At 49.2% G+C, this 25,641-nt stretch overlaps 1 protein-coding gene across 4 annotated transcripts in view; it reads left to right on the top strand.

Annotated features, from left to right (window-relative positions):
- The window catches only part of CLPB (ClpB family mitochondrial disaggregase), a 138,349-nt gene that overhangs the window by 91,548 nt on the left and 21,160 nt on the right, over nt 1–25,641 (top strand). For all 4 annotated transcript variants that reach the window (XM_087433403.1, XM_004433954.3, XM_087433402.1 and 1 more), the window contains 2 exons: nt 4,233–4,330; nt 15,909–16,023. In XM_087433403.1, the coding sequence (XP_087289529.1) occupies nt 4,233–4,330; nt 15,909–16,023 (213 nt within the window). The remainder of the gene's footprint in view (nt 1–4,232; nt 4,331–15,908; nt 16,024–25,641) is intronic.

Genomic DNA, 25,641 nt, shown 5'->3' with positions numbered 1-25,641 from the left:
GGATGGAGTTAATAAAATTTGAAAAATTGAGGCCTGTCACTCCACTAAACTTTTTTCAATACCACTGACAGAAACATATTTCCCCAATGAGTGACCTTCCACAGCTGTAGCGGGCAGGCACAGCCGCAGCAGTGCTGCCAGGAAGCCAGTCTGCTATTTATCAAATATTATAAGCGGGGACACACTAATCTGGGGCAGGGAGAGGAGGGGAGGGTCCTGCACTATACTGCCTGGGGTGCTCCAGGTGTTGGCCCCAGCCCCAGACAGGCAGTGGGAGGTGACGGATGGCCTGCGATTAGCTCTTGCCACCTCCGTCCAGCCCTCTCACTTGCTCCCAGAGGCCTGACCCTCTAGACCAGCTGCTCGGCCTGGAGGGGCCCTGGGTGGGAGGCAAGGGGAGGTCAGGCCAGGGCATGGGCCATCCTGATGCCCCTGGAGAGGGCAGGCGGGTGAGGCCCAATGTGGTTATTTATTGGAGTGTAATGGTTTGTGACCATTGGTCGTGGAGGTGAAATCGATCAGTTGTAGAAGTCAGGTTCTATCAATTATTACAGCAATTAGTCAAGTCAGAGCATCAGAGCAAGGGTGCAGGGGCTGGGGGACTAATATTAGATGGGTGTTATCCGCGGTGCCTCAGCCTTCCTAAGGTGGGAGCAGACGTGCTGCCCTGAGGCTCCAGAATGTTGGGGAGCCTGGCTGGCTTCCCTCCTCAGGAGTGGCTGGGGTGGGGCCTGAGAGCTTCTTGGCCCAGCACTGCTTTAAAAGGCATCCCTGTGCTGGCTGGCCCAGGTGCAGAGATGTCCTACCTGTCCCCATCCCATCCTTTATGAGAAGTGACACGACTCCTACTAGAAATTACTCAGTGGCCAATGTTTATGGCACACATTTTTCATTCTGTAAGCAAATATAGATCACTGACAACACTTGTTTGAAGCAGCTAATCTCACCCTCTGTTCTTTCTTCCACTGTCTCCCTCTCTCACCTTCTCTTCCTCTCCCCCTCCCCTCTCTCTCCTGTTTCTTTCCGTCTTCCTTATCCGTTTCTCTTCTCTTCTTCCCTTTACTCCTCTTTTCTTTCCCTTCCAAAGGTCTCTCCCTGATCCCCATTCACTCCAGCCCATATATAGTGACAGAGCTCCCCTGGAGGCTACCTAAGAAAGGAGAGCCTTTCCACTGCCTAACTCTAGTTCCCTTTCAGCCCTAGCTGCTGTCCAGGAGCTTTGGGGGGAGGATGCTGTCTGCCACTGGCTGGGAAGACCAGGCCAGGTGAACAAGCCCCTTAGCGCTTTGTTCCTTCCTGAGCCCCCGCAGTACTGTCTGTCCCTCCTTCAGCACACCAATCACACTTGGCCTGCGTTGTAGTTGTATGGTCATCTCTCATCCCCATTAGCTTCTGGACAGCTGGAATTGTGCCTAGGCTCGAGCTCTAGGTAGCACCTAACCTTAAAGCCAGGAAGAGGAGCCTGCAGAAGAGACAGAGAAGGAACGGTCATAGGGCTGTGAGGAAAACCTGAAAAAGTGCTTTTATAGAACTCAAGGGAGAGAGTGAGCGAGGTATCAGTTGCTACAGAGTCATCAAGAAATATAAAAAAGAAGACATTCAGTGGCTTCGCCCATCCCCCATCATCCTGCATACAGGGCTCTGCAGATACAAAGTGCCCCCGTAAGTGCCAATAGACTTGAAAGAAAGACTAAGGCTCCAGCTGAGCCTCTGAGCGCTTGCCTACCAGTTAGGAAGAACACAGACACCCTCCTGACTAGGGAGGGTGCACCTTATCCTGTAAGCAGGGGAAAGCCAGGAAAGGATTTTTCAGCAGGAGTGTGTCATGGCTGCCCCAGTGGGAGTGTGGAGAGTTGGAGTGGAAAAAGCCTGGGGATGGATTTGACCTGGTCCTGGTCCAAGCAAATAACTAGCTTTGTGACCTTGGGCTAGTTATTTCACTTCTCTGAGCACAGTTTTCATGTCTGTAGCATGGAGATTCTAATTCCCACCCCTCCAGGTGGTTGTCAGGATTAAGTGATACAATGTACATGGAGGACAGAGCACAGTGCCCAGCACGTAGTAAGTGCTCAGGAAATACCAGCAGCTATTGTTATGACCAACACTCCTAGATATATAATATAGCCAAGAGACATGAAAACACACATCCACGCAAAGACTTGTACATAGCAGCATTGTTCACGATAACCGAAGTGGGAAAACAACCCAAATGTCCATCAACTGATGAACAGATAAACAAAATGTGTTATATCCACAGGATGGAATATTATTCAGCCAGAAAAAGGAATGAAGTACATGCTACATTCCTACTTTCATGGTGTAGCAGAATGACACATGCTACAACATGGATGAACCTTGAAAACATTATGCTAAATGAAAGAAGCCAGACACAAAAGGCCACATATTGTATGATTCCATTTCTATGAAATGTCAAGTATCGGCAAATCTGTAGGGACAGAAAGTAGACTAATGGTTGCCAGGGTTGAGGGGATTGGGGGTGTCTGTGGTAATGGTTATGGGGTTTCTTTTCGAGATGATGAAAATGACCTGGAATTAGATAGTGGTGATGATTATACAAACTTGTAAGTTATATTTAAAACCACTGAATTGTACACTTTAAAAGGTTGAAGTTTTATGGTATGTGAATTATATCTCAATAAAATTTTGTACTAAATTCCTATAAGAAAATAAGATCATGTACAAAAGTATTAATTTTTTCTTATTGATAATAAGTTTCCTTGGCCTGGATCGTACCCCCTGCTCTCAGCCCTTCCCCCTCCTCCTCCCACACCTCTTCCTCTGCAGCCCAGGCAGACAGCCACATGTAAATGTTTAATAAATGCTTACTATTGTTGATAAGTTATAGGCCTTTAAGAAGCAGACAGCTTCAGTGGGAATAGTTTAATATCATGAAAAAATTGTTTCCACAGCCTGGGTTTGAGAAACACTGATTTTTACTGTCTATGAGCAAATGGTGGCTGGACACCCACCCTGAGCCAGGCCCTGTGCTGACACAGCCTTGCCTGCATGTTTAGTGTCCCCAGCTAGTCCACTACATCCTTATGGCAGGGACTGAGTCTTAACCCTTTTTTTACTTCTAGGCAACACTTCCTTAGCAAGAAAGAAGATCAAGGAATGTTCCGTTTAACATGTAGTTCTTGATCATCTGCTGTGTTCAAGGCACAGCTTTCTTCTTACATTTCTGTCTTCTTGCGTTAGGAGGACTGCCTTTGGGGCCAAAGCCTAATTCTGTGTCCCCAGGCACCACTCAGTCAGGGTTTGCCAAATTGAGTGGAATAGACAGTTTTTGAAGAGGAGAGTGAGGTGCTCAGACCTGGGCTTTGGGAAAGAGATTCTGACATGTGGGGGTCAGAGTAGCCTTTCCTCCATAACTGCCAAGGCTTTGCACCAAGTAGACACTTTATACAGGCTCATCATCTGTCGGCACTTAAGAGAGAGAAGGTAGATGCATGGCCCCCAGCAAGCCCCTTCTTTTCGTCATACTTAAAGTTCTTTGTCCTCCAGTCATAGGCACTAATGCGTGGAGGAAATGCCTGCCCACATGCACGCTCTCACCAACAGCTAGCACTGGGGAGGGCATCGAACCTTGGGGCTAGCACAGCCAGGTTGCTAGCGAGGCGCATGCCCTTCCGGAGGACTCAGCTGACTCTGGCAGGTAGGAATGCCAGAGGCAAGAGAGCATTAAAGGAGAGAGACGGGCAGAGAGCAGAAAGAAGGGGATCTTTTCGTTGTTATTTGGGGTATTCTGTGCTTTAGAAAGGAACCCTTTTATATAATTTTTATGAATGGATATTTATCTGTATGCAAATGAGTTTGATAATCTGGGCATCTTAATGACTAATGCGTTGGTGTTGGGGTATATTAATCTGTGTATTTGGTATACTTGTTAGCATGTTCAGCTGTGTGTATTTGTGTGTATAACACATCTACATGTGTGTGGTAGTGTGGGTAGTGTATTTCTGCACACGTGAGCCTTTACGTGTAGGAGCCCCAATACCATGACCGCTGTATCAGAGAGGACTCAGAACTCTCCTCTCAGGGTAGCCTCACATGTTCTTCCTGCTATTCTACAAACTCTTAGGTTTTTGTTGCTCTATTTCCATGGGAATTTCTCACACTGAAATCAGGGCCCAAGCCACCTCCAAGAGAAGGTTGAGGCCCCACTGATGACTCATAGAGCCTCTGACTACTTCTCCTTCTCCTCCTGCCAGGAGCCAACCCCCTGCAGAGGAATGAAATGGGACACACACCCTTGGATTATGCCCGAGAAGGGGAGGTGATGAAGCTTCTAAGGACTTCTGAGGCCAAGGTAAGTGTCAGAGAAAGGAGAAGGCCTGTGGGCACTCCATGCTGCATTTAATCTTTCACTCACTAAATTATGTCAGGCTCTGCACCAAAGGCCACTTCTCCTTAGATGATTATTGTCTATTTAAATACAAATCCAACCCGCAATCTCATCAAGAATAGGAAGCCGCCCCTGTCATGACCAGGAAGAGGCCTGGGCCACTTCTGGCTTCTGAGGACTAACCTTCAAACTCTGTTTTTGAGGTAATGGGCCTTCCAGCTCCTTTTCATAGGAGGAGCGATAGTGACACAAAATCTTTAGCCCAAGTACTATTTCCCCAGGCCTCATGTATTCCATAGCCTCATCAAGCAATTGTTTCCCATCATCACTCCTTCTAGAACCATTCCCTGACTCCTCCCCTTCACATACACTCCAGAGAGTATATGTGGTATAGAGTCTGAGCCAAAAAAATCTCCATCTTAATTTGATCTTCTCAACCAAACTTTTGAACTCCCTAAAAATAGGCTGCGTCCTGTTCCTCCCAGCCACCAAGCTATAACTCAGGGACTACTTGGCAAAATCCAAGAACTCAAATCACAAATCTCAGAGCTCAGAAATCATCAAGTCCAGTGATGGGGAATCTTATCAAAGCCTAAACAAATAAGTCAGAGGAAAACAAAGCCATTCTGATTGGAGGAGAGGTGAACCAGAGCCCTACCCCCCTGGCCTGTCCCTTCTTTCCTGGGCAGCTTCCGTGGAGGCTCTGCTGTGGGGCACACATTTTAAATCTCTGAAGCCTAAATCAAGTGACTCGTTTTACTCCTGGGGAAGCTGGGGCCCAGGGGTGTGATGTGGCTTGCCTTTGGTCCCAGAGTGAGTTAGCATGAAAACTGAAACTAACAGACTTGTATGCAGGGTCATGAAGGAGGTTCAGTGGCAGAACTGGAACTGGAAGGCTTGATTTCTGACTCGTGATCTCGTGCTCTTTCCAGCATCATGGAGTCTCTGGTTGGCAAATTGGCTGGTGTGCCTTGAGATGATTCAGTGTGGCAGGTCCCATCTGGTCCCAAGTGGCAAATATTCTCCATGTCTTGAGTAAGAGCACTTAAGTCCCTGCACTGAGACAGACAAGACGTGGGTCATGATTCCAGCCCCACCACTCACTGACTGGGTGACCTTGGGCTAGCACTTCTCTTCACTGAAGCTCAGTTTATCTCTGTGAAATGAAAATGTCGGACTAAATGGTTTCTAAGGTTCTATTCAGTATACGATTGTCTGTGTATCGGTCAGGATAAACTAGATTATGCTGTTTTAACAACCCAAAATTTCAGTGGTATAAAACAACAAAGATTTATTTTTGCCTCATGCTGCATGTCCATTGTGGGTCAGCGTGGGGGCTCTGCTCATCATAGGCACTCAGGGACCCAAGTGGCATCGCAGCCACCCTCTAGAATGTTGCTGGTTGCTTGCCAGAGGAAAAAGAACACTCTGGAGGGTCTTGCATCTGGAATTAAATCCTCAGCCTGTAAGTAAGAACTTCCAGTCACAACTCGCTGGACAGAATTAATCTCTTGTTCCCACTCAATCACAAGGGGGCCGAGAAGAGTAATCTTACCATGTACCTAGAAGGGGGAGAACTGGAAATATTTGGTAACCAGCATTAACCGTACAGTTTGTCTCCCTGGCATTCTTAGTGACTGTCTTGTAATAGTTTCCTCTAGAGAAGAGAAGGAGTTAGCTAGGGCTGACTGGCTTTCACAGCACATCCCGAGGGGTGTTTGGGACCAGGAAGAGCGAAAATTCCAAGAGAGCAACCGGTTCCTTCCCTTCGTTCAGATTTTCCACCCCTGGAAGCAGCCCTGGAAGTCCAGTCAGCTTCCCCAAATGCCTGAAGGAAATCCCTAACCATGTTTCAAATAACCTGAGGGACTGCACTTCTGTAATTGTCTCCCCTTTCAGGCCCAATTGCTGTCCCATGAGAGCAAGTGCTGGACTTGTCCAAGAGGACCCATGGTTTATCAGGTGGTGTGACATAGGGCAGGCGCTGTTCTCATGTAAAACAAGAGAACAGTCCTCTTAGTGCCAGCATAGGTGGTGGGGTTACAGCTGCTGAGGGACCCTTAACAAAATTTGGCTGCCTGAGAAATGGCTTGATGTTGGCTGCATTAGTGCAAGGCTAGTGTCCTGAGTGAATAAACTGTGGTTGCATTCCCCTGTGCCTGTCAGACCCTTCTGGACCACAGAGGGCAATTGCAGACACTACCTTCTGAGTAGACATGGAGCTCTTAGAATCTCTGCAGAGCAGGGCAGTAAGGGGGCAAGAGGAACTGTGCCATGAGAAATAGCTGAAGGCAATAAGGGTATCTGGCCCAGAGAGGAGAGACTGCGTGTAGGCACAGGAATGGCGGTGAGTGAGAGGGGACAAGATTCATTCAGTGGCAAAGCTAGGACAGAGCCAGGCTTAGTGGGTGGCAGCTGCAGGGAAGAGCTCCCCAAGAGAGCTGTTGCACAGTGCAAGGGGCTGCCTTCAGAGGCTGGAATATCACTTAGAGCCAGGCTGGGGTTCTGTAACCTCTCAACTGGAAGACTGTTGCTCAGTTGTCACCTCTCTGCACTTGATCCTTTCATCTGATCTGAACTTCCTCCATCCAGAATGTCCCACTGTCTGCTGAGCATCTCCACCTGATTGCTCTGCTGTCCCATCAGATTCTACCCATGGGAACTGCCCCTCAGCTCTCCCTGGGTGTCAACAGCATTGTCTTTCTCTCAGTTGCTCAGCATCTGCTTGATCACCCATTCTTTCTGCTCTGCTTTTTTCCTCTAAGCTGCAAAAAAAACCTACCTCTTCAAAATTGTGAGGCAGTTTCATAGGAAGAAGTCTGCTTTAGACCAGGGGGCTCTCCCCCTCTGCCAGTAAGTATGCAGCAGCTGTTCCTCTCTGAGTTCAGGCCCTACGTCTGTAACGTAATGACTCAGGCCTGGAGGGTGCCGAGGCTCCAGCCTGAGGCCTCATCTCCTGGCTCGTTGTCTAGATGTGGGTTACCGCCACTCTGATCTTATCTTACTCCCCTTCTGTCCTTCCAGCACCCCTGCCACCCAGCTCAGCCTCCTCCACCTTCACCTGCCACTGTGTAGTCAAATATGTGCTCGTTATAGAAAATTTGTAATTATAAAAGTATATGTCTCATTATAGAAAATTAGAAAGAAGGGGAAAGTAAAATGAAGAGAATTAAATAATTCAGTACGTATCTATGAATGACATCTGTGTGCCAGGCTCTGGGCTAGATGGGAAGACAGATGGGTGAAACACTCAAGGAGCTCACGGTCTGATGAAGAGACAGGCAAGTGAACCATGACACCACTGAGTCATCAGTCTCAGGGAAGCCCAGGGACTGTGGAAACCTGGAGGTGGCTTCTAATCCTGCCTGGGAGATCAAGGAAGGCTTCCTGGGGAAGATGTCAACTGAGCTGAATCTTAATTAAGAACATTCTAGTCCTACTGCCTATACATAGATAATAGTTTAATAATACTATTATAATAATAATAGGTACGTTTTATTGAGTGCATCTAGGCACTATGCCAGGTCCTCTAATATATGTTTTTTTCTAAATGAAGTAGCTCTCATTACCCCCATTTTACAGATGGGAAAACTGAACCTGAAAGAAAGCAAGCAGGTTACTTAAAGAAAATCAGCTGTTATAAGTAACTATTGGGATATGAGTCAGAGATTTCCTCTTATGATACTATATTTGCCTTTTCTGGACCATATCTATATATATTTATAAAAACGGTCTTTTTTTTAACCTGGTTGATAGCCTACTATATATACCAGGGGCCTCAAACTAGCAGCCATGTATTATTTTGCCAGCCTCGAGTTTTTAAAAACTGTGAATGGAATGCCTTAGGGGTTGGAGCATGGGTTGTTCAGCCACAGGCCCCCCATTCCCTGTTGTACTATGTGCTTGCCTGTCATACATTCGTACTTCCTACTGGGCCCTGAAGGTGTTTGAGTTATGATCCTAGTTCCCTATTTGGAATCTGCTTTTTTTAATTTAATATTATTTCTTGATGATTTTCCCATTTTAAAGTTATCCATAAGCCTAATTTTTAATTTCATTCTGCCTTTTAAAATGTGTCGCTTATCTAGGAATCTGTGTCACCTTAAGGGGCCTAAATGATGTTCTCCTCACTGCTGGTTTGCTCAGTTCTCTTAGCATTCTCTGTGTGCAGGAGCCTCCTTGGGACCCCAAGACAATCCAGGATTGGTGAGGCCCAGCACATCCCTGAGCTAGCTGTCTCGGGGAACATGGGGGAGAGGCAGGCACTCCTAGCTCTCATACCCGCAGACTGACTTGTGCCCTAAAATGGGTCCACACGGAGTTAGTGGGGCTCTGGGAAAGCATGGGTCACCTCCAGGCAGAATGAGCAGGGCAGGTTTCATAGAGGAGGTGGCCTGTGATCCCACTTTGAAGGATTTCACTCGATGGAGAGTGTAATACTTAAAGCTTAGACAATTTTCATGTCTTAACTAAGAGATGAAGGAGAGGTAGAAATATATCTCTGTGCACATGATGGCAGATGAAACAAAAATATGGGGAGCTGTTCCATGATGAATATTCAGCTGAGGGGGATGTGCTAGTGCCAGCCCACATCTCTACTCCCAGATCCTCACTCCACCGAGACTCACGAGGAATTTATTGCTCATTTTAATCACACCCAGAGAATGAATTGGCAAGAATATTAGGCAGATAGGCCTATAATATATATTTTATTTGCGTATCCCAGTGACAGAATCACAAGCACATTCCCTATCTCTATATTTTTTCATTTGCTTCAGGGTAGCTGGGGATGCAATGCTCCCCTGGGCCTGCATTCCCGGTCACGAGCCTGGGTGCTCCCGTCAGAGCTGAGGGAAGCCCTCCAGGAGAGAAGGGGTGAGGGACCCAGGAGGTTGAGAGGGTTATGTTCCTCCCGGCTTAGCGTGAAGAGAGACCCCTTCCCCCGCCTCGCCCAACCTGCTCCCTGTGGCATCTCATTTTGAGTGCCAGGTCCCTGGCGCTGTGCCTGGCTCTGTGGGGACAACACCGTTGACCTTCATTGTAGGCTTACTTACCATGGGCCAGACAGCGCTCCGTGCTTTATGGGGACAGGCTTTCGCATTCTTTTTTCTTTGATTTTAACTTATTAAAAACTTTTTATTGAAATATACTTGTCTAAGGTGCATGTATCATAAGTATACTGCTCACTGTATTTTCACAAACTAAACACAGCTGATCAAGAAGTAGACTATTACAGCCACTCAGAAGCCCACCTCATACTCGCTTCTAGTCAGTTTCCATCTCCCCAAGGGTAAGCATGATCCTGATTTATTTTACTTTTATTTTCACATAATTTCAAAAATAGTACAATGAATTCCTGTAAACTCTTCACCCAGATTACCAGCTGTTAACATTTTATCACATTGCTTTATTACTTATATATACAAATAATATATATAGAAAGAGAGAGACGTAATTTTTTCTGACTCATTTGAGAGTAAGTTAGACACATGATGTCTCTTTTTCTCTAAATACTTGTATTTCCTAAAAAAACAAGGACATTTTCTTACATAAGCTCAATACAGTCCTCAAAATTAGGGCATTAATATTGATACTAACTAATCTACAGATGTTATTCAGATTTCGCCAGTTGTCCCAATAATTCTCTTTACAAGAAAAGAAAATTCTAGATCCCAAATTGCATTCAGTTTCCTGTCTCTTTAGTCTCCTTTAATCTGTAACAGTTCCTCAGGCTTTCCTTGTCTTTCATGACCTTGATGTATTAACAAGTACAAGCTGGTTATTTTGTAGAATATCCCTCAATTTGGGTTTACCTAATGTTTCCTTACGATTCATCTCAGGTTATGCATTTCTGGCAAGAACATGCTCTGGTGTTTATTTTCAATAAAATCATTAGATAGCCCCATGCTAAAAGTAGGCATATAAAATTTGTGTATTACGTCTCATCTCTCTAAAGAGACTCTGAACTCCCTGAAGGCAGAGAACAGGTCTTTTCGTATCCTCTGGGTGGAAAGAGCAGGCTCTGGAGTCAGACTGCAAGGGTTAGTGTTCTGTCTCTGTTACTTACTACCAGTGGAACCTTGCTTTAATTTATTTCATCTCTGTACAAGGTGGGAGGAGATACTCTGAACTTCATAGGGCTGTGAGGATCAGGACAGCTGGTCCCAAATCAGGCAAGACTCATTAGTCGATGCTAAAACTAGTGAGTGGAAGTTTAAGGAGTAACCGGATATTTACATAGTCTCAGAGTCTCACTCTACAAGATACTTACTGATTACAAAGGGAAAAATGATAATGGAGAAACCTGGCACAGATCATCTTAATCAAATGATCATAGTTAGTATCACCAGTTATAGGATAAATCAGCATCACATGCCTCCTGATATGATGCCCTGAGAAGAACAACTCATTTTCTCACTTGAGCCACTCCTTGTCCCTCTTAACCTTCTCTCACCAGTCTTGTCTCTGGATCAACCCAGCTATTTGCAGTGGAGTGACATGATCCGATTTACATGTTAAAAATATTGCTCTGGGGGCCGGCCCCGTGGCATAGCAGTTAAGTGTGCGCACTCTGCTGCTGGCGGCCCAGGTTCGGATCCCGGGCGCACACTGATGCACCACTTGTCAGGCCATGCTGTGGCGGCGTCCCATATAAAGTGGAGGAAGATGGGCACAGACGTTAGCCCAGGGCCTGTCTTCCTCAGCAAAAAGAGGAGGATTGGCATGGATGTTAGTTCAGGGCTGATATTCCTCACAAAAAAATATACATTTATATCGCTCTGGCAGCAAAAGGAGGATGGACAGGAAGAGAGGAGAATGGAATCCAGGATGCTGACATAGTGGTCACCAAGTCTAATGGGACTGACACCTACTTCTGTGCCCAGCTTTCATCTACAGGGATGTATACTTTATAAGTTAGTTCAAAAGACTTTCAAGTCCACTGGGTGCCCATCTCATTCCCCAGTCTCCTCTCTCATCTGCTCTGCATCCCCCAGGCCTCTCTCCCTGGGCTCCTCTTGTCATCATTCCCTCCACTCAGGGTTCTTTCCATCATCCTATCCCCTAGTCTCATCTGTTGCCCTCTGGTGTCCTTTGTTGATCTCCCCACCCAGTCCTCTCTTGTCATCCCCAGCTTCAAGGCATGGTAGTTGCCCTGACTCTGACGTGAGTCAAGGAGTCAGGAGGATGGGGCATATCTCAGTCTGTCTGTGAGCAGCCAGTGGGCTCCATGGCCCTGACCTCCCACGAGAGACAAACTACAGCTTGGACTTTCTTCTCTTCCCTCCTCCATACCTATCCCATTCTTGCCCAGAGTCTCATTCTGCCTACCACTCCCACCCCAGCTATCCTCTCAGTGAACACGCTGCCAGTTCCCTGAGGGATGCCCAGCAATAGAGGTGCCTGTTATACCCCTTCTCCCTGTAACCCTCCCCTGCAGAGCCACTCAGCCCAGCCACCCACCTCTGAGTGAGTCCAGCGAGGCTTCGCCTGGGCCTCCCAGCCCTTTCCTGTAAATGCACTCACAGCCAGGAGGGGTGCCATATTAAATCAAGAATGATGGAAACCAGTGGCCGCAATTAATCCAGCCGAGATGCAGCATGGGGACCTGGTAGCTGCCAGCTCCAGGTGAGGGCTTTGTAAGCTAATTGCACGTGGCTTTTATTAAGAAGATGATCACTCCCCCACTCCAGCTTTCCTGGGTAGCTTCTTCCTAGTGCCTCTCTGCCTAGTGCCCTCTGTTTCTGCAGACTGGGTCACCTCCCCTGTCTTCTGCTCTAATGGAACCCTGTCAAAGCAGGGCCTTGACCTCAGTCCCTGTAGCCTTCCTCCTCATCTCCTCAGAAAGCCAGGAACAATAGTAGCCTACATTTATGGGGCCCTTACCAAGTGCCCATCCTACTCTCTCCTCTCCCTCAAAGAGAATGTGTACAGACCAAGTATTTTCCTTTTCTAGGTTCCTCCACTGGCTAGCTTTTCACAAGCCTGGGCTCATAGCTCACGCCTTAAAAAGTCATTCATTCATTCAACACATTTCTTAATACAAACTCTGCTAAGCATTGGGAATAGAACATGAAGCAGGAACCTCTACCTGATTTAATCCCAGTGTCCGGTACATTTTTATCAAAAAGTCTGATCCATTTTCAGAAGTTTTTCTGAATAAGTATTTGAGGCTCCAGACTCGGGGAGAATCAGGATGTACTCAGATTTAAGCCATAGGATGAATCTTTCCCAGGACCATCTAGAAAGCTCCCAAGAAACCAGCCAGATCACAGTGTAACCTTACCCCGACACTCACCTTTTCCTTTGTCCAAGAAAATAACGGGAATACTAAGACAACCTAAATTCATGACACTGAGGAAGAGTTATAGGAAGTAGAAATGTTCCCCTGGAGAAGACTTAGGGAGGCCACAATGGTCATACCCAAATCAACATAGTGGCGAGAAAAGTCATGTTCTATGAGGCCCCACAGATCAATGGATGGAAGGTACCTAGAGGCAGAGTTCTCTGCCACGGAAGGAAAACTGACAGGCAGAAGTGAGCTGCCCCAGGCAGTAGAGGCGTCTCCAGAACCCATTTGGTGTTGAGACTGTACCCTGGGGACCCAGGGTGCCTAGGGGAAGGAGCCTCAGGAGCCACTTCTGGGGCAATAGGGACATCCAAGCGCACTTGGCTCCTGGGCTTGAACCAGAGCAACTCTTCTCTTTATCTGTGGAGCTCTGTATAGACTAAATTCGTTAAAAGAGTTTCAGTGCCAAAAATAAAAAGAACTAAGACAATCAGTTATCAAAATGCAGCAAAGGAGAAGGGAAGTGACATTTAGCAAAGGCCTACCAAGGGCCAGGTACTATGCTGTCCACTTGAGTCTCTCATGCTATCACTTCTACATATACACTTGCTGTGTGCCAGTACTGCCGAGTACTTTGTTTACGTTATCTCACTTAATCCTCACCAACATCCCACAGGGATCCTCAAGATAGGTATGAGCACTATCCCATGTTAGAGATAAGGAAACTAAAATTCAGGGAGGTGAATTAACTTCCCCAAGGTCACCTAGCTAGTAAGGGGATGAGGCGAGGTTTGAATTCAGGTCTCTTTGGAGCAAAGCTTATTCTTTCTGCCACACAACCTGCCCCAGTATGAGCCAGAAGGGGAGCCAAACTTCAGATGGGACAACTCTAAGAATTAAATGAGACACTGTAGAGAAAGTGCTAAGTCCAGTGCCTGGCACGTCGCAGTAGTTGCCTCATTCCGTTGGCAACATGTATCGACTCCTGTGAGGCAGGCCCTGTGCTGGGTGCTGCAGCTACAGAGATGAATGAAACGTGGTCTTTGTCGCTAAGGGCCTCATGGTTAAGGACTTCATGAGTGAGGAGAGAGAAACAGGCAGTTTACTAAGTGCTCCAGAGGTCCTAGGGGCTGGGCAGGCACAAAGCCTTACAACAGGCTCCTTAGATAATATGTATTTGAGCCGAGATCTGCAGGGCACTTAGAGGTCAGATGGGACTGGGAAAGACTTTTGTGGAGAGGGAGCAGTGTGAGCAAAGGCCCAGAGGTAGGAATACTCTGAGACCCATCACCGAGGGGAAGTGAGGAAACAGACCAACAAACCCTCGGAGGCCAGCTTCTATCGCTTCGGGCTCCTTCCATGGCCTGCCTGACTGCAAGCCGGCCAGGCTACTAACCTGCTAACCAGTGCTGCACCAGCCAGTAAGTGCACGTCTCACTGTCAGAGCCTTCCTGCCCAGTGGACCCGAGTGCTGAGGGGCCGGATGTGCAGGGAGGAGAAGGAGGAGGCAGATATATGGCTGGAGTCGTCAGAGCCCTGTGATGTATGTGGCGCCTGAGGGAGCTGCACAGTGACACTCTGGATTCCAACCAGCAAGCGTCGCTCCACTGGGATCGGCGCCGAATTATTGCTCCATATGAAACCCAGGACTGATGGGAGCTTTCAGTTACAGACTGATAGCAACAGCCAAAATTGGATTGTTTGCTATTTATTTTTTGTAACTTCTGTCAAGGTCACTCCCATAACAGGAAAACACTGCCCAAGTAGCAGGTATTTTTCATCCACTCTGCCCACAAGAGCAATCTGCAGCCACAACTTTTGTGACAGGGCCTTGCCGTGGCACCTCCCTCTCTAGAAAGCTGTCAGTGTTACAGGGTCTTAGGGGAAAGGAGCCTCCTGAAGACCCAGGTCTTTCTGTCCTACTCCAGACTTGCTTCCTTCCCCCCATCACCGGCCTCCATCAGTGCTTTCTCCTCAGACCCACACACTCACCTCTCCCTGCCTGGTCTCCAGAGAGCTCCCTCCTACCCCAGAACTCCAGCTTCTTCAAGCCTCCAGTGTCCCAGAAAGCCTCCCCAAAAATGTTCCATGCTTTATGTATCCTTCCCTTCTCAGTACGCCACGACCCAGTCTAGCTGTTAATTCTCTCTTTATATCAGTCATCAAATTCGTTTTTGCAAACATTCACCAGATGCCTCTCCTGTGCCAGGATCTGTGCTGGGAATAGCAGTGAATAAAAAACAGTGCCTGTCCTCAGGGGGCTTGTAATTGATTTAGAGGACAGATTCACAAACATGCAACAAACTGGTTTCCAAGGAGTTTGGGTTTTTTTTTTTTTTAGGCAGAGGTACAGGGCTAGAAATAGGCGCACATGCTTTGGAACCATGAGGAAAATAGTCGATTCTGCCTGAGAAGTATTTGCATAGAGGCCCTGCCTCCCCTCCCCTGCCTGATTTTGAGCTCCCTGAGGGCAAGGCCTGGCTCTCCTCTCCTCCCTCCCAGCGTGACCAAGCTCGGGCCTCCTCTGGCTGCCTTTTCTGTAGTGGACCAAGCCCAGGGCCAGACACAGGCCAGGCACTCAGCATCAACTAGAACCTTCCGGGGGGCCGGGGCAGGGTACAGACCTCCTCCTTCCCCCTGCCCCAGCTTCCCACCTTGGTGTGCACAGGGCCAGTCACACAGCATTTGCTGAATAATTGTGTTTAATTGAACTGCAGTATCATTGAAGTGGAGGGAGTTCTCAGCTCTGGTTTGAAAACCAAAAAGTTTTCAAGAGGATAAGTGGAAAGGGAAAAGAACCTATATCATTAAGCACTTACTGCATGCCTGCCATGATGCTCGGCACATCACATACATCATCATGTTTAATCCCCAATTTACAGATGAGGAAACTGAGGTGCAGGAACTTGCTCCAGGTGATAAGCACATCTTATAAGTGATAAAGCTGGGATTTGAACCCAGGTCTTCTGTCAGTGTCCAGAGTCAAGAGTTAATCTACTAGCAGTACTTATTTTACTAGCAGGGTGAGCCAGGACCCCTGTGTGGTGGCCACCTGAGGTAAGGAGATGAGGTGAGGGCTAGGACGAGGGGACAGTGGGAAGGACTGGGCCACCTCCAGTGGTCATGAGCCAGAGCTGTGCATGAGGACCCCCGGAAACCCAGACCTGTGTTTTCTTCCCTGGGTTGGGGGGTAGAATGAAACTAGGATCCTACTAGGCCCAGCGCTCCTGAGCCACCTTCCCTCTCTCCCTACAGTACCAGGAGAAGCAGCGCAAGCGGGAGGCCGAGGAGCGGCGCCGCTTTCCCCTGGAGCAGCGGCTGAAGGAGCACATCATTGGCCAGGAGAGTGCCATCGCCACGGTGGGTGCTGGTGAGTATGCGAGATGCTGGCCAGCGCCAGGAAGGGGCAGGGTAGCTTACTGTCTGCTGCAGTGAGGTGTGCGTCCTCCTGTCACCATGCTGTGGAGAGGTAGCTAACAATACTACAACTTAACATTTACTGAGTACTTTCTATGTGCCAGGCATGGTGAGAAGCTCTTTGCATATGTTGTGACATTTAATCTTGACAGCAACCTTATGAGGTTGGTGCTGTTAAATCCCCATTTTACAGATGAGGAAGCTGAGGCACAGAGCACTTAAGTAATTACTCAAGGCTGCTTTCCTATGCTTAGAATTTAACTGCCCCCACCCCCCACTTTCAGGTGGGAAAACTGAGACCCAGAGAGGAGCGGGAGCTTGTCCCTCACTAGTGATGTAGCAGCTGAGCCAGATCTAGAACTTCTGTCTTCTCTCTCCCAGCCCAGGACTCTGCTGCACTTCAGTATAGTTTCTCAGCAGTTGGCTCAGTTTTAGGGAAAACATCCTGAACAAGTCTTGAGTGCCTTCCTCTCCACCCCGGAAGCTCTTATGTCCTGTACTCTGACCTCTGGGAGCCAGACTGCCCTCTGGTGTCACCCCTAACCTAATAACCCTCCTGCTCATGCAGACCCTGCTGGAGAGAAATATAAAACTAGGGTTCTGCTCAAAATGGTGGCGTCACCTTTGTTCTCCGACTCGGCTGCATGAGTTCCTGAGGGTGACCTCAGACAAGTGAGGCAAGGGCAGAGGAATCCCTGCCCGCTTAGACGAGGGGTTATCCCCCAAGGCAGTGGTTCTCAAAGCGTGGTCTCTGGACCAGCAGCATCAGCATCCTCTGGGACCTTGTTAGAAGTGCAGGTCTCAGGCCTTACCCCAAACCTATGGAATCAGAAACGCTGAGGTGGGGCCCAGCAAACTGTGTTTTAACAGGCCCTGCAGGCAATTCTGATGCTCAGCACAAGTTTAAAAACCCCTGCCCTGTGGTATCTCACTCCCATTCGTGTTGCTTACTTCTTCTCTTCAAGCATCTAGTCCCACCATATGTGCAGTCCAGTGACTGCCAGGGACAGCACCAGGTTCTGCTCACTGAGAAAGGAGACATCAGGCTGAAATTGTGGTGCCCCTCTGGGACATTCTGGGGCAGCATTATCAGCCCTAGGATACCAATTAGAGAAGTAATTGAAAAATGAAGGCAGCCACCCCTGTGACACATGGAGCCCAGCCGGATCTCCATCATCCTCACACACCAGTGGGACTCATGTGGCAGCCATGAGCCCCTCATCAGGGGACTGACCTCATCAACAGATAAAAGGAGCCCATAGACCAGAGCTGCCTCACCACCTCGAGGTCAGAAGGCTGCCTGCAGGCGCACACAGGAGCCAAGGAGAGCTCTTTTGAATACACAAGGCCCCGCCACTCTGGCCCGAACAGCACCAGGCTGCCCTTTTGGGTTTGGATACCAACAGCCACCCTCAGCCACCACCTTAGAAGTGGCAACCCCGAACTTCTTTGCCAAGGCTGTGTCTGAGGTGGAGAAAGGGAAGACCCTCTCAGGTCCCAGAGACCCTGGGAGCTCTCAGGGGTTGAAGAGAGAAGGAGTTGCCCACAGGAGAGACATGACCTGGGTGGAGACCTAAGAGAGCACCTTCTGCTGGAGTCCCATGTCCACTTGGGCCAGAAGCGCAGCTACCATCATAGTGTTTTCCCTCTGCCTCTTAACACAGCCCTTGCCCAGCAAGCTGCCTACTTCTCTCTGACCTCCTGCTTCTCACCAGCTTCTCAAGCCCACGAGATGTTGGGGGGGAGAGATTTGGGGGAAGGAAGAGGAGGACATTGAAATGGAAAGAATTCATCCAGCCTGGGCTCAAATAGCAGGTCTGCCACTTACCAGCTGTGCAGCTCAGGCTTGTCACTTATGTTCCTTGAGGATCAGTTTCCTCACCTGTGTACCAGGGAGTCAAATCCAGGACAGTCTGACTATAAAGCACAGGTTCTTTCCAGTGTGTGCTCTTTCCAGCACTGAGTAAAACCTAGTTCCTGTCCTCAAGATGTTTACTGTCTAGGGCTGGGCACTGACTGTAAGTCAGGCCCACAGTTATTTCTTCAACCTGGGACTGATCATTAGTCCCAGCCCCAGGCTGGCCTCTTCCCCTGGTCCTACACTGACCTCTGCTGCACCACCCTCCTTGTCTTTCCTTGCTGTTGGCCCAGGGCAGGAGTAGATGATTCAGCTCCACACTTCCTGGGGCTGTCAGAATGTCTGCCCTGAGGGCCGGCCCTGTGGCTTGGTGGTTAAGTGCACGCGCTGCGATGCTGGTGGCCCGGGTTCGGATCCCGGGTGCGCATCGAGGTACCACTTCTCCATCCATCCTGAGGCCGAGTCCCACATACAGCAACTAGAAGGATGTGCAGCTGTGACATACAACTGTCTACTGGGGCTTTGGGGGGAAAAAAATAAAATAAATAAAAAAAAAAAAAAAAAAAAAAAAGAATGTCTGCCCTGAGTGCTTCCTTCTACTCAAAGCTCCATTCTGTCACCTGAACTATGCCTTAGATCGGGAAGGCCCTGCGCTTTGTCCTGTGTCTGTAGGTTGACCCTGCTATGGCTCCAGTGACCCCAGAAAAGACAGAGAGGCTGTTGGGGCTTGGCTGTGGGGTTGGTGCGTTATCGCCTCCATTTGTAAGGCAGTAACTGCGCCTGCCTAGCTGAGAAGCCTGTGGTTGCGGAACACACTGATGATGGTCAGATATCGTTCAGCTACCAGCCCAGGTGAAGCATGAGCCACTCTCTGGGTCAGAATTGTGGTTGGCAAGCAGCAGCCAGTGCCTCAGGACCTCAAGACTGAAGCAGGCACAGGAGAAAGAAGCTGATCTAGAGGGTAGGCCAGGCCTCCCTGGGTCCTCTAGGCTAGTGTCAGATGTGTGCTAGGGACCGGCTAGGTGGAGCCTGGCACCCCAGGGGTACCATGAGGATGGGCAGCCAGAGAAGTGCCGCAGAATGAATTGATTTGATAAATGGCCATTTATTACCCTCACGAATTGGCTGAAACCAATTTCGGTCACATCAACCCCTGGTAAGTGCTGGGATATTGATTTGTGCAAAGTAATACAGTGAATTTATCAGTGTGATCCCCAGCTGCAGGGCTTCTAGCAAGGCTGGCGCACAGTTACCGCCTTACAAATGGAGGAGATAAAGCACCAGCCGCACAGCCCAGGCCCCATGACCTCTCTGGTCTTCTAGGGTCACTGGAGCCAAAGCAAGGCCCTACGTACCGCAAGCCACAGGGCCTTGGCATTGAAAATTAGGCTCTCCTTCCAAAATCCAGAGCTGCTCTCGGTTATGGGAGGGGAAGGATGTCTACCCTGCTGGGCAGACCTCCTGGGAGTCAAGAGCCTCTATGCCCCACCCACCATCCTGCTCAGAAAGACAAGCAGCTGTCTGTTCAGCACATTCAAAGCTGGACTCCACCCCCTTCTTCCAACCTGCCCACCTCCTGTGTTCCTGTCTCAGTAAAGGCACCACCATTCACTGGGCTTCTAAATAGAAACTTAGATGTTTCCTTTGCCCCTCCCTCCCCCTCACCCCTTATAGCCCATCAAGTATCAAGTTCTATCATTCTACCTCTTAAATGGCCTCTCCTCTCTGTTCCTACTATTACTGCCCCAGCTCAGGACCTCAGGGTCTCCCATCTGAACCACATGGTGGCCTCCTCACTGGTCTCCCTGCCTCCTTTCCTTCCCCCATAATCTCTTCTCCTCCCCAGCTGGAGTGAGCTTTGTAAAATGTAAAAACTCACCTGTTTAAAATCCTTGAGTGGCCCCTGCTGCCCTAGGTTGGCATACGAGGCCCACCCCTGCTGCTGCCCCACCCTCCTCTGTTGCCCCCGCTCTGCACTGCACACACCAGCTGCTTCCGCTTCCCTGCTCATGCCGTGTTCATCTCCTGCCTGCAGTTGTTGATGCTGCCCTCTCCGCTTGGGATTCCTTTACTCCTGGCCCTTTCTCCACCCCTGCCCTGCCCATCTCCCACACTCTGGCTGGTGTTTACTTAGCCTAACTCAGTTCAGGAGCAAGAGACTGTAGACTCCTGAAGGTAGAGACCATGACTGAATCGTTTTTGTTTTCCCTATTCCTGGGACAGCGCTCTGCTCAAAGTAGGTGCTTAGTGCAGTTTGTTGAATTAATTAGTTTGGTATGGTCCCTTGTGCATCTCTGTGATGTGCTCTGAGGAAAGAAGAGAAGCTGTAAGCCTGCCCCCTGGTAGCTCACAAGCATACTAGGAATGTGACTGTGGTAAAATAGTTAATTGCAGCACCCATACTACTTGACCTTTGACCCCTTGGGTGGACAGGCCATTCCTCAGACCTGCTTGAGAAGCCTCTTCTGGGCAGCAGGTCAGCTTGCACACCTGGAAGCTTCCCTGCGGCTCCCTCTGACCAGGGGCCTGTCCCCAGCTCCCATTGCACCTGGTCCCAGTGGACTCTGAAGCCCGTGACCTGCCTCGGGGGAGCTCGCCCACCTCGACTGCTCTTCCACACCAGGCTCTGGCCCAAACTCAGAACCTCAGCATCAGTCCTGTGGCGCACAGTGGGCACGCTGTCCTATCTTGTGCTTCACTTCCCTCTTTGACTAATGCAAAAATGTAATTTCCAAGCTCTGCACCTTTCTGGACCCTCCCTGGGAGTCCTGTTTCTGATCTGAGAAATACATCCAGGTCCTCCCTGAGTTGTGGAATGCAGTGATTAATTTAGAAACTGCTTGCGGTTCCACCTCCATACCTCACCCCTCTGCTGTCTCTCCTGTGCCCCTGCTGTTCTCGTTGCCTGGACTGCCCTGCCCCTCCACTGGCCTGCCGAGACCCTCAAGACCAGGGCCTTCTCCAGGAAGCCTTCCTTAGCCCTCCACCTGGATGCAGGACCCTTTCTCTGGGCTTCCTGTGGACACCTTTTATCACTGCACTTACCGTAGGGCATCTGTTTGTATGTCTTTCTCCCTCCAAAGGTCAGGAACTACCTCATTCAGCTCTGTTTCCCCAGGGTTAGGGGCACAGGTAAAAGGTTGTTGAACTCCAGTGAATGAAGTCTGAGCCCACCTTGACGTTCTGCCTCTCAACACAGATTCTCTTCTCAGCCTCTTTCTGGGAAGATACTGCTCTTCCCTCCGGTGATCCCTACCACAGCACGCATGCAGACACACACACACAGTGGAGGGGCTCAGCAGAAGCTATTCTTTGCTTTTTTTTTTTTTTTTTTTTTGAGGAAGATCTGCCCTGAGCTAACATCTGCCAATCCTCCTCTTTTCGCTGAGGAAGACTGGCCCTGGGCTAATATCCATGCCCATCTTCCTCCACTTTAAATGGGATGCCACCACATCATGGCTTGACCAGCAGTGTGTCGGTGCGCGCCCAGGATCTGAACCGGCGAACCCCGGGCCGCCACAGCGGAGTGCGCGCACTTAACCGCTTGCGCCACCAGGCCGGCCCCTCTTTGCATTTTTAGTATGTTAACCACTTAGTAGCAATAGTTTGCCTTCAGAAAGACTAATCCTTAGAGACTAAGAAGAGAACTGCTCTCTCATCATCCTCCAAACCTGGGGCCCCAGTAGCCCCTCAGTCAGCAGGCACTTCGTGAGCGCTTGCTGTGCTCCTCAGACCTACAAGCTAGAGACAGGAAATTGCTAATAGACATTCGGGTGACTCTCGGCCATGAGTGTCCCTCTGACGGACTGGTTCCCCTAGGAGATGCCACAGGCATGGAACAAACGTGTTCCAGGTAAGGTTTTAAAAATCTCCCACACTAGATCGCTCGAGTTCATCAGGAAGGATGAGTCAGCCTAGCCAGACCACCCCAGGACCTTGAGCTGGACAGAGACAAAGGCCTGGGATGAGAGGAGGCAGCAGCTCTTTTCTCTCGCTTGGGTTTTGCACACACTTGGTCTTTCTTTCTGGAATGTCCTGTCACACCTGGACTGCCTGGCAATCTCCCCCTCATCCTTCAGGCACACATGTCAGTCAGGCACAAATGGCTCTTTTCACGCTTCTCACAGTGCTCCCATTCCATTTGGAACCAGTTTTCATAGCAACATTTACCTAAAAGGCACAGACCTTATTTTAGGCTTCTCTATAGGTACCCCAGCCCCTGGCACAGAGCTTGTTTGCTGAACAGGCAGATAAGACACCTTGCAGAGGGGTTAAGAAGAGAACAGAAGCCTTATCCATCCAAGGGTAGTAGTAACTACTTGGAGCACTAAGAGTCACTTGGGTCCAGGCCTCACTCTTCTCTCTAAAATAGGAGTTGAAGTATCTATTCTCTCTCCTTGTGATTCCAGAAAGACCAAGTGCTCATTCATTTAGTCAGCAAGCATTAAACCAGTGTTGAGCTATTCCCAAGGGTCCCTCAGGAAATAGAACTCTTAGCACCTGCTCCCGTGGAATACACAGTCAGATTGGGGCACACCCCCCCCTGCTGGATATGAGGACACAGGCGCATGAAACCCCTTACACTGCCCCTCTCTGAGCCTGAGTCTCCTCTGTAAAATGGAGATAATGCCTACTTCTCAGAGTTATTAGAAGGATGAAAGAAATATCTGTAAAGTACCAAAGCTAAAGCCTGCTGCCACTGCTGCCACTATGACTACCATTATTTTTATTCTTATTATTATTCCACTCTTTGCAACTTACAAAATGTTAACTCACTTAATCTTCATGTGGGGCTGCCTCAGCATGTATGATTCCCATTTTGTAGATGAAGAAACTGAGGCTCTAAAGGAATAGGTGTTTTACTCAGTATCAGTCAACTGGTAAGTGGCAGAGCCAGGACTCTAAACTAGATCCTGTAACTTCTACCCTCTCCAGCACACCACCCTGTAGGTGAACACGGACCAGAGAATACAGCCTGGGAGTTAATGGGGTAGATGTGGGGTGGTGGAGTTAATCAAAAAAGTTGTCGCAGGTGATTTTTAGGGTGGTCCGTGTGGTAGACGTGGCCAGGAGAAGGCGTTCTGGTAAGGGGAGGAACACGGCAAGGAGACGCTGGCGCTGGCCCAGCACATGGAGAGGCAGCAGAGCCTGATTGGAGCCCGCAGGGATGGGGCTGGCCAGGGAAGGGGCTGAGCTGTCTGCTCAGGTGCCGCTGACACCATCTTGAGCCCAGAGAGCAGAGGTCAGGAGAGGAGCAGGGGGCAGGGGCTCCTGAGGCCATATGTTGAATGGCTGAGTGAGCCAGACTGGAAGACTACAGAGGGACAGTTTCCAGGTGAAGCAAGGGTATGGTGCTGTGGTGGTGGGCAGCCGACTCCTTTCTTCAAACTCCTGAAGCACCAGTTGAGGCTCAAGAGCCAGCCAGAGCTAAGGGTAAAAGCCCAGGGTCTTCATTTATTTACCTGTGTAACCTTGAGCAGGTTACCTCGCTTCTTTGTACATATGTCATCTATAACATGGGAATCAAGTTCCCTGCCCTGCTTGCCTCATAGGTTCATGAGGCTCAAATGAAGTTATGTCTACCGAAGGTCTTTAGAGGCTGTGAAGTGCTAGCAGATTAGGGTGCTGCATTTGCTGGTCCACGGCGAGAGCACCCAGACCTATGGCCACATCCCCCATGGGCCCATCTGGGTCTCTGGCTGTCCCAGTCTGTGCCTTGGCCTGACAAGACCATCAAGGCTCCCAGCATTGGTCCTCAACCACTCTGCCAACCACACACCCTGGGGCCCGCCTTCCCCAGTCCTTCTAGCTGCTTCCATTTTTCATTCTGTCGGACTCCATCTGTTTTGCCGTTTTTCTCTTCAGATATTATTAGAAATATCCAGAGTTGTAATTGTTTAATGGTTGGCATTTCGCCTCTTTCACAGGGGCCCCAGATCAAGCCCACCCCAGACTCATGCCCTGGGTCTGGCAGAATTGACCAGGGACAGCTGTGCAGTGGAGTCTGCCTGGCATTATAAAGAGCTCTTTCCCAGGTGCATTATTAGAAAAGAACAGGGAAAAGATGGCCCCAGGCATAATCCAATTCCACATTCTCCACGGGGTTTTTGAACCACATAGCCCTGCACTGTGCAGCTCTCAGTGGGCTGGGAAGCTTCCCTGAAAAGGAAGTCAAGATCAGAACCTCAGGTACATGACACCCGGCAAACCTCGTTCCTCCCAGGCCACCTGTCTGAGTGATACCTGGGCACTTCTGCCTCCCCAGATACCCCGTGAACCCTGAACTCAGTTCATGCTCAGCTGCTTTCCAACCTAGATTCTCAATTCAGCCAACTTTTGGAAGAATGTGACTCCTTTCAGATGACCACTCTCTCCTCCCAGCCCCAACACGCATCCTCACACAGCCACACATAGTGTTCACAAAAGTCTAGCCTTTGCCATTTTATAATTGGTAGCCTCCCCAAATACCCACACCCTTGGGTTCTTGTTTCTGTCTGGACACTGGGGATTCCCTCCCAGCCAGGCTTGGAATTCTCTCTCTTTATCCCCAGTGTTCAGGATCCCATGATGCCTCTGGGTTCCCCTTAGAGCCAGGCCTTCCAGAGGACTGGGCCGGTTAGTTTAGAGAAGATCTGGAACATAGCCCTGGGGAGAGTTTGGACTGAGTGTTTTCTCAGGCCCCTTTCAAGATTCTCAGGGAGCATCTCTGGGCAGGCAGTGGCTAGTCTGATGTCCAGGAGGTTGCACAGTTTCCATCTGTATCTGCTGAGGCCAGAACTAGAGAGAAAGTAGGTGGCAGCATTAGAGATTGAGGTGAGAAACCACAGTGTGGACCTGAACTCCTAAGACAGCTATTTGAGACCTTGGTAATCTGATCCCACCCCCCGCTGCTCATGTTTGTTCCTGTCTCTCCACCTCTGTCATGCTGGCCGCCTTTGCCTCGCCAAATCCTGCCCAGCCTCCATGATCTGTCATCAGTCCCAGTCCTTCCAAAAAGCCTTCCCTGACCTCTGCAGCCACTTCTTTGAAACCCAACCACACAGATTGTACCACACAGTATAGCATTTAGGGTCGTAGCACCTCAAGACTGGCAGACACATCCCTGAGACAGTCAACTCTTTCTCAACTGACTTGGTTTCCAGACCCTGTTTTCTGACATATGTCCCTTTGCTTATCTCCCTGACACTCTGGGGACCAGACCAGACATGCTGTTCCATCTGCAGACTGACCTTGACATTGCACAGTGCTCTGTCCCCTTCCTGCTTCTGACTGCCATGTTTCCGGTAATGCAGCCAAGATTGATACTCACTTTTTTCAGCAGCCATATGTGACAACAAAAGGAGATAAGTTTAGAGAGAGAAGCGACTCTCCCGTCTACTAGTTGTGTGACTTGGGCAGGTCTCTATCTCTTGCCTTGGATTCCTGCTCAGTATAGTGGAGTTGAGAAGAATACTTTCCTCACAGGGTGTTTGTATGGGTCTTGAGTAATAGAATGTTGGTGATTTTTCCAGTTGTGCCTAGCATATAATGTATTTTCAGTAAATGGTTCTTTTGGATGGTTCTGCCTTGTTCCACCCCCTGCTCTTATACCTGAGTGATGCTTCTGAGCCTGATTCTCCCACTCTGTAGTTAGGCACTTAATTTCCTCACCTTGAATGCACAGCCCTTGATTGTATACTTCCTCCTGAAGAGAAGAGGTCAGCTCTCGCCCTA

Source organism: Ceratotherium simum, chromosome 7 (assembly GCF_057802395.1).
Source record: "Ceratotherium simum simum isolate JZ-2026a chromosome 7, ASM5780239v1, whole genome shotgun sequence".
Lineage (NCBI taxonomy): Eukaryota > Metazoa > Chordata > Mammalia > Perissodactyla > Rhinocerotidae > Ceratotherium > Ceratotherium simum.
This window is presented reverse-complemented; position numbering and strand designations above follow the sequence as displayed.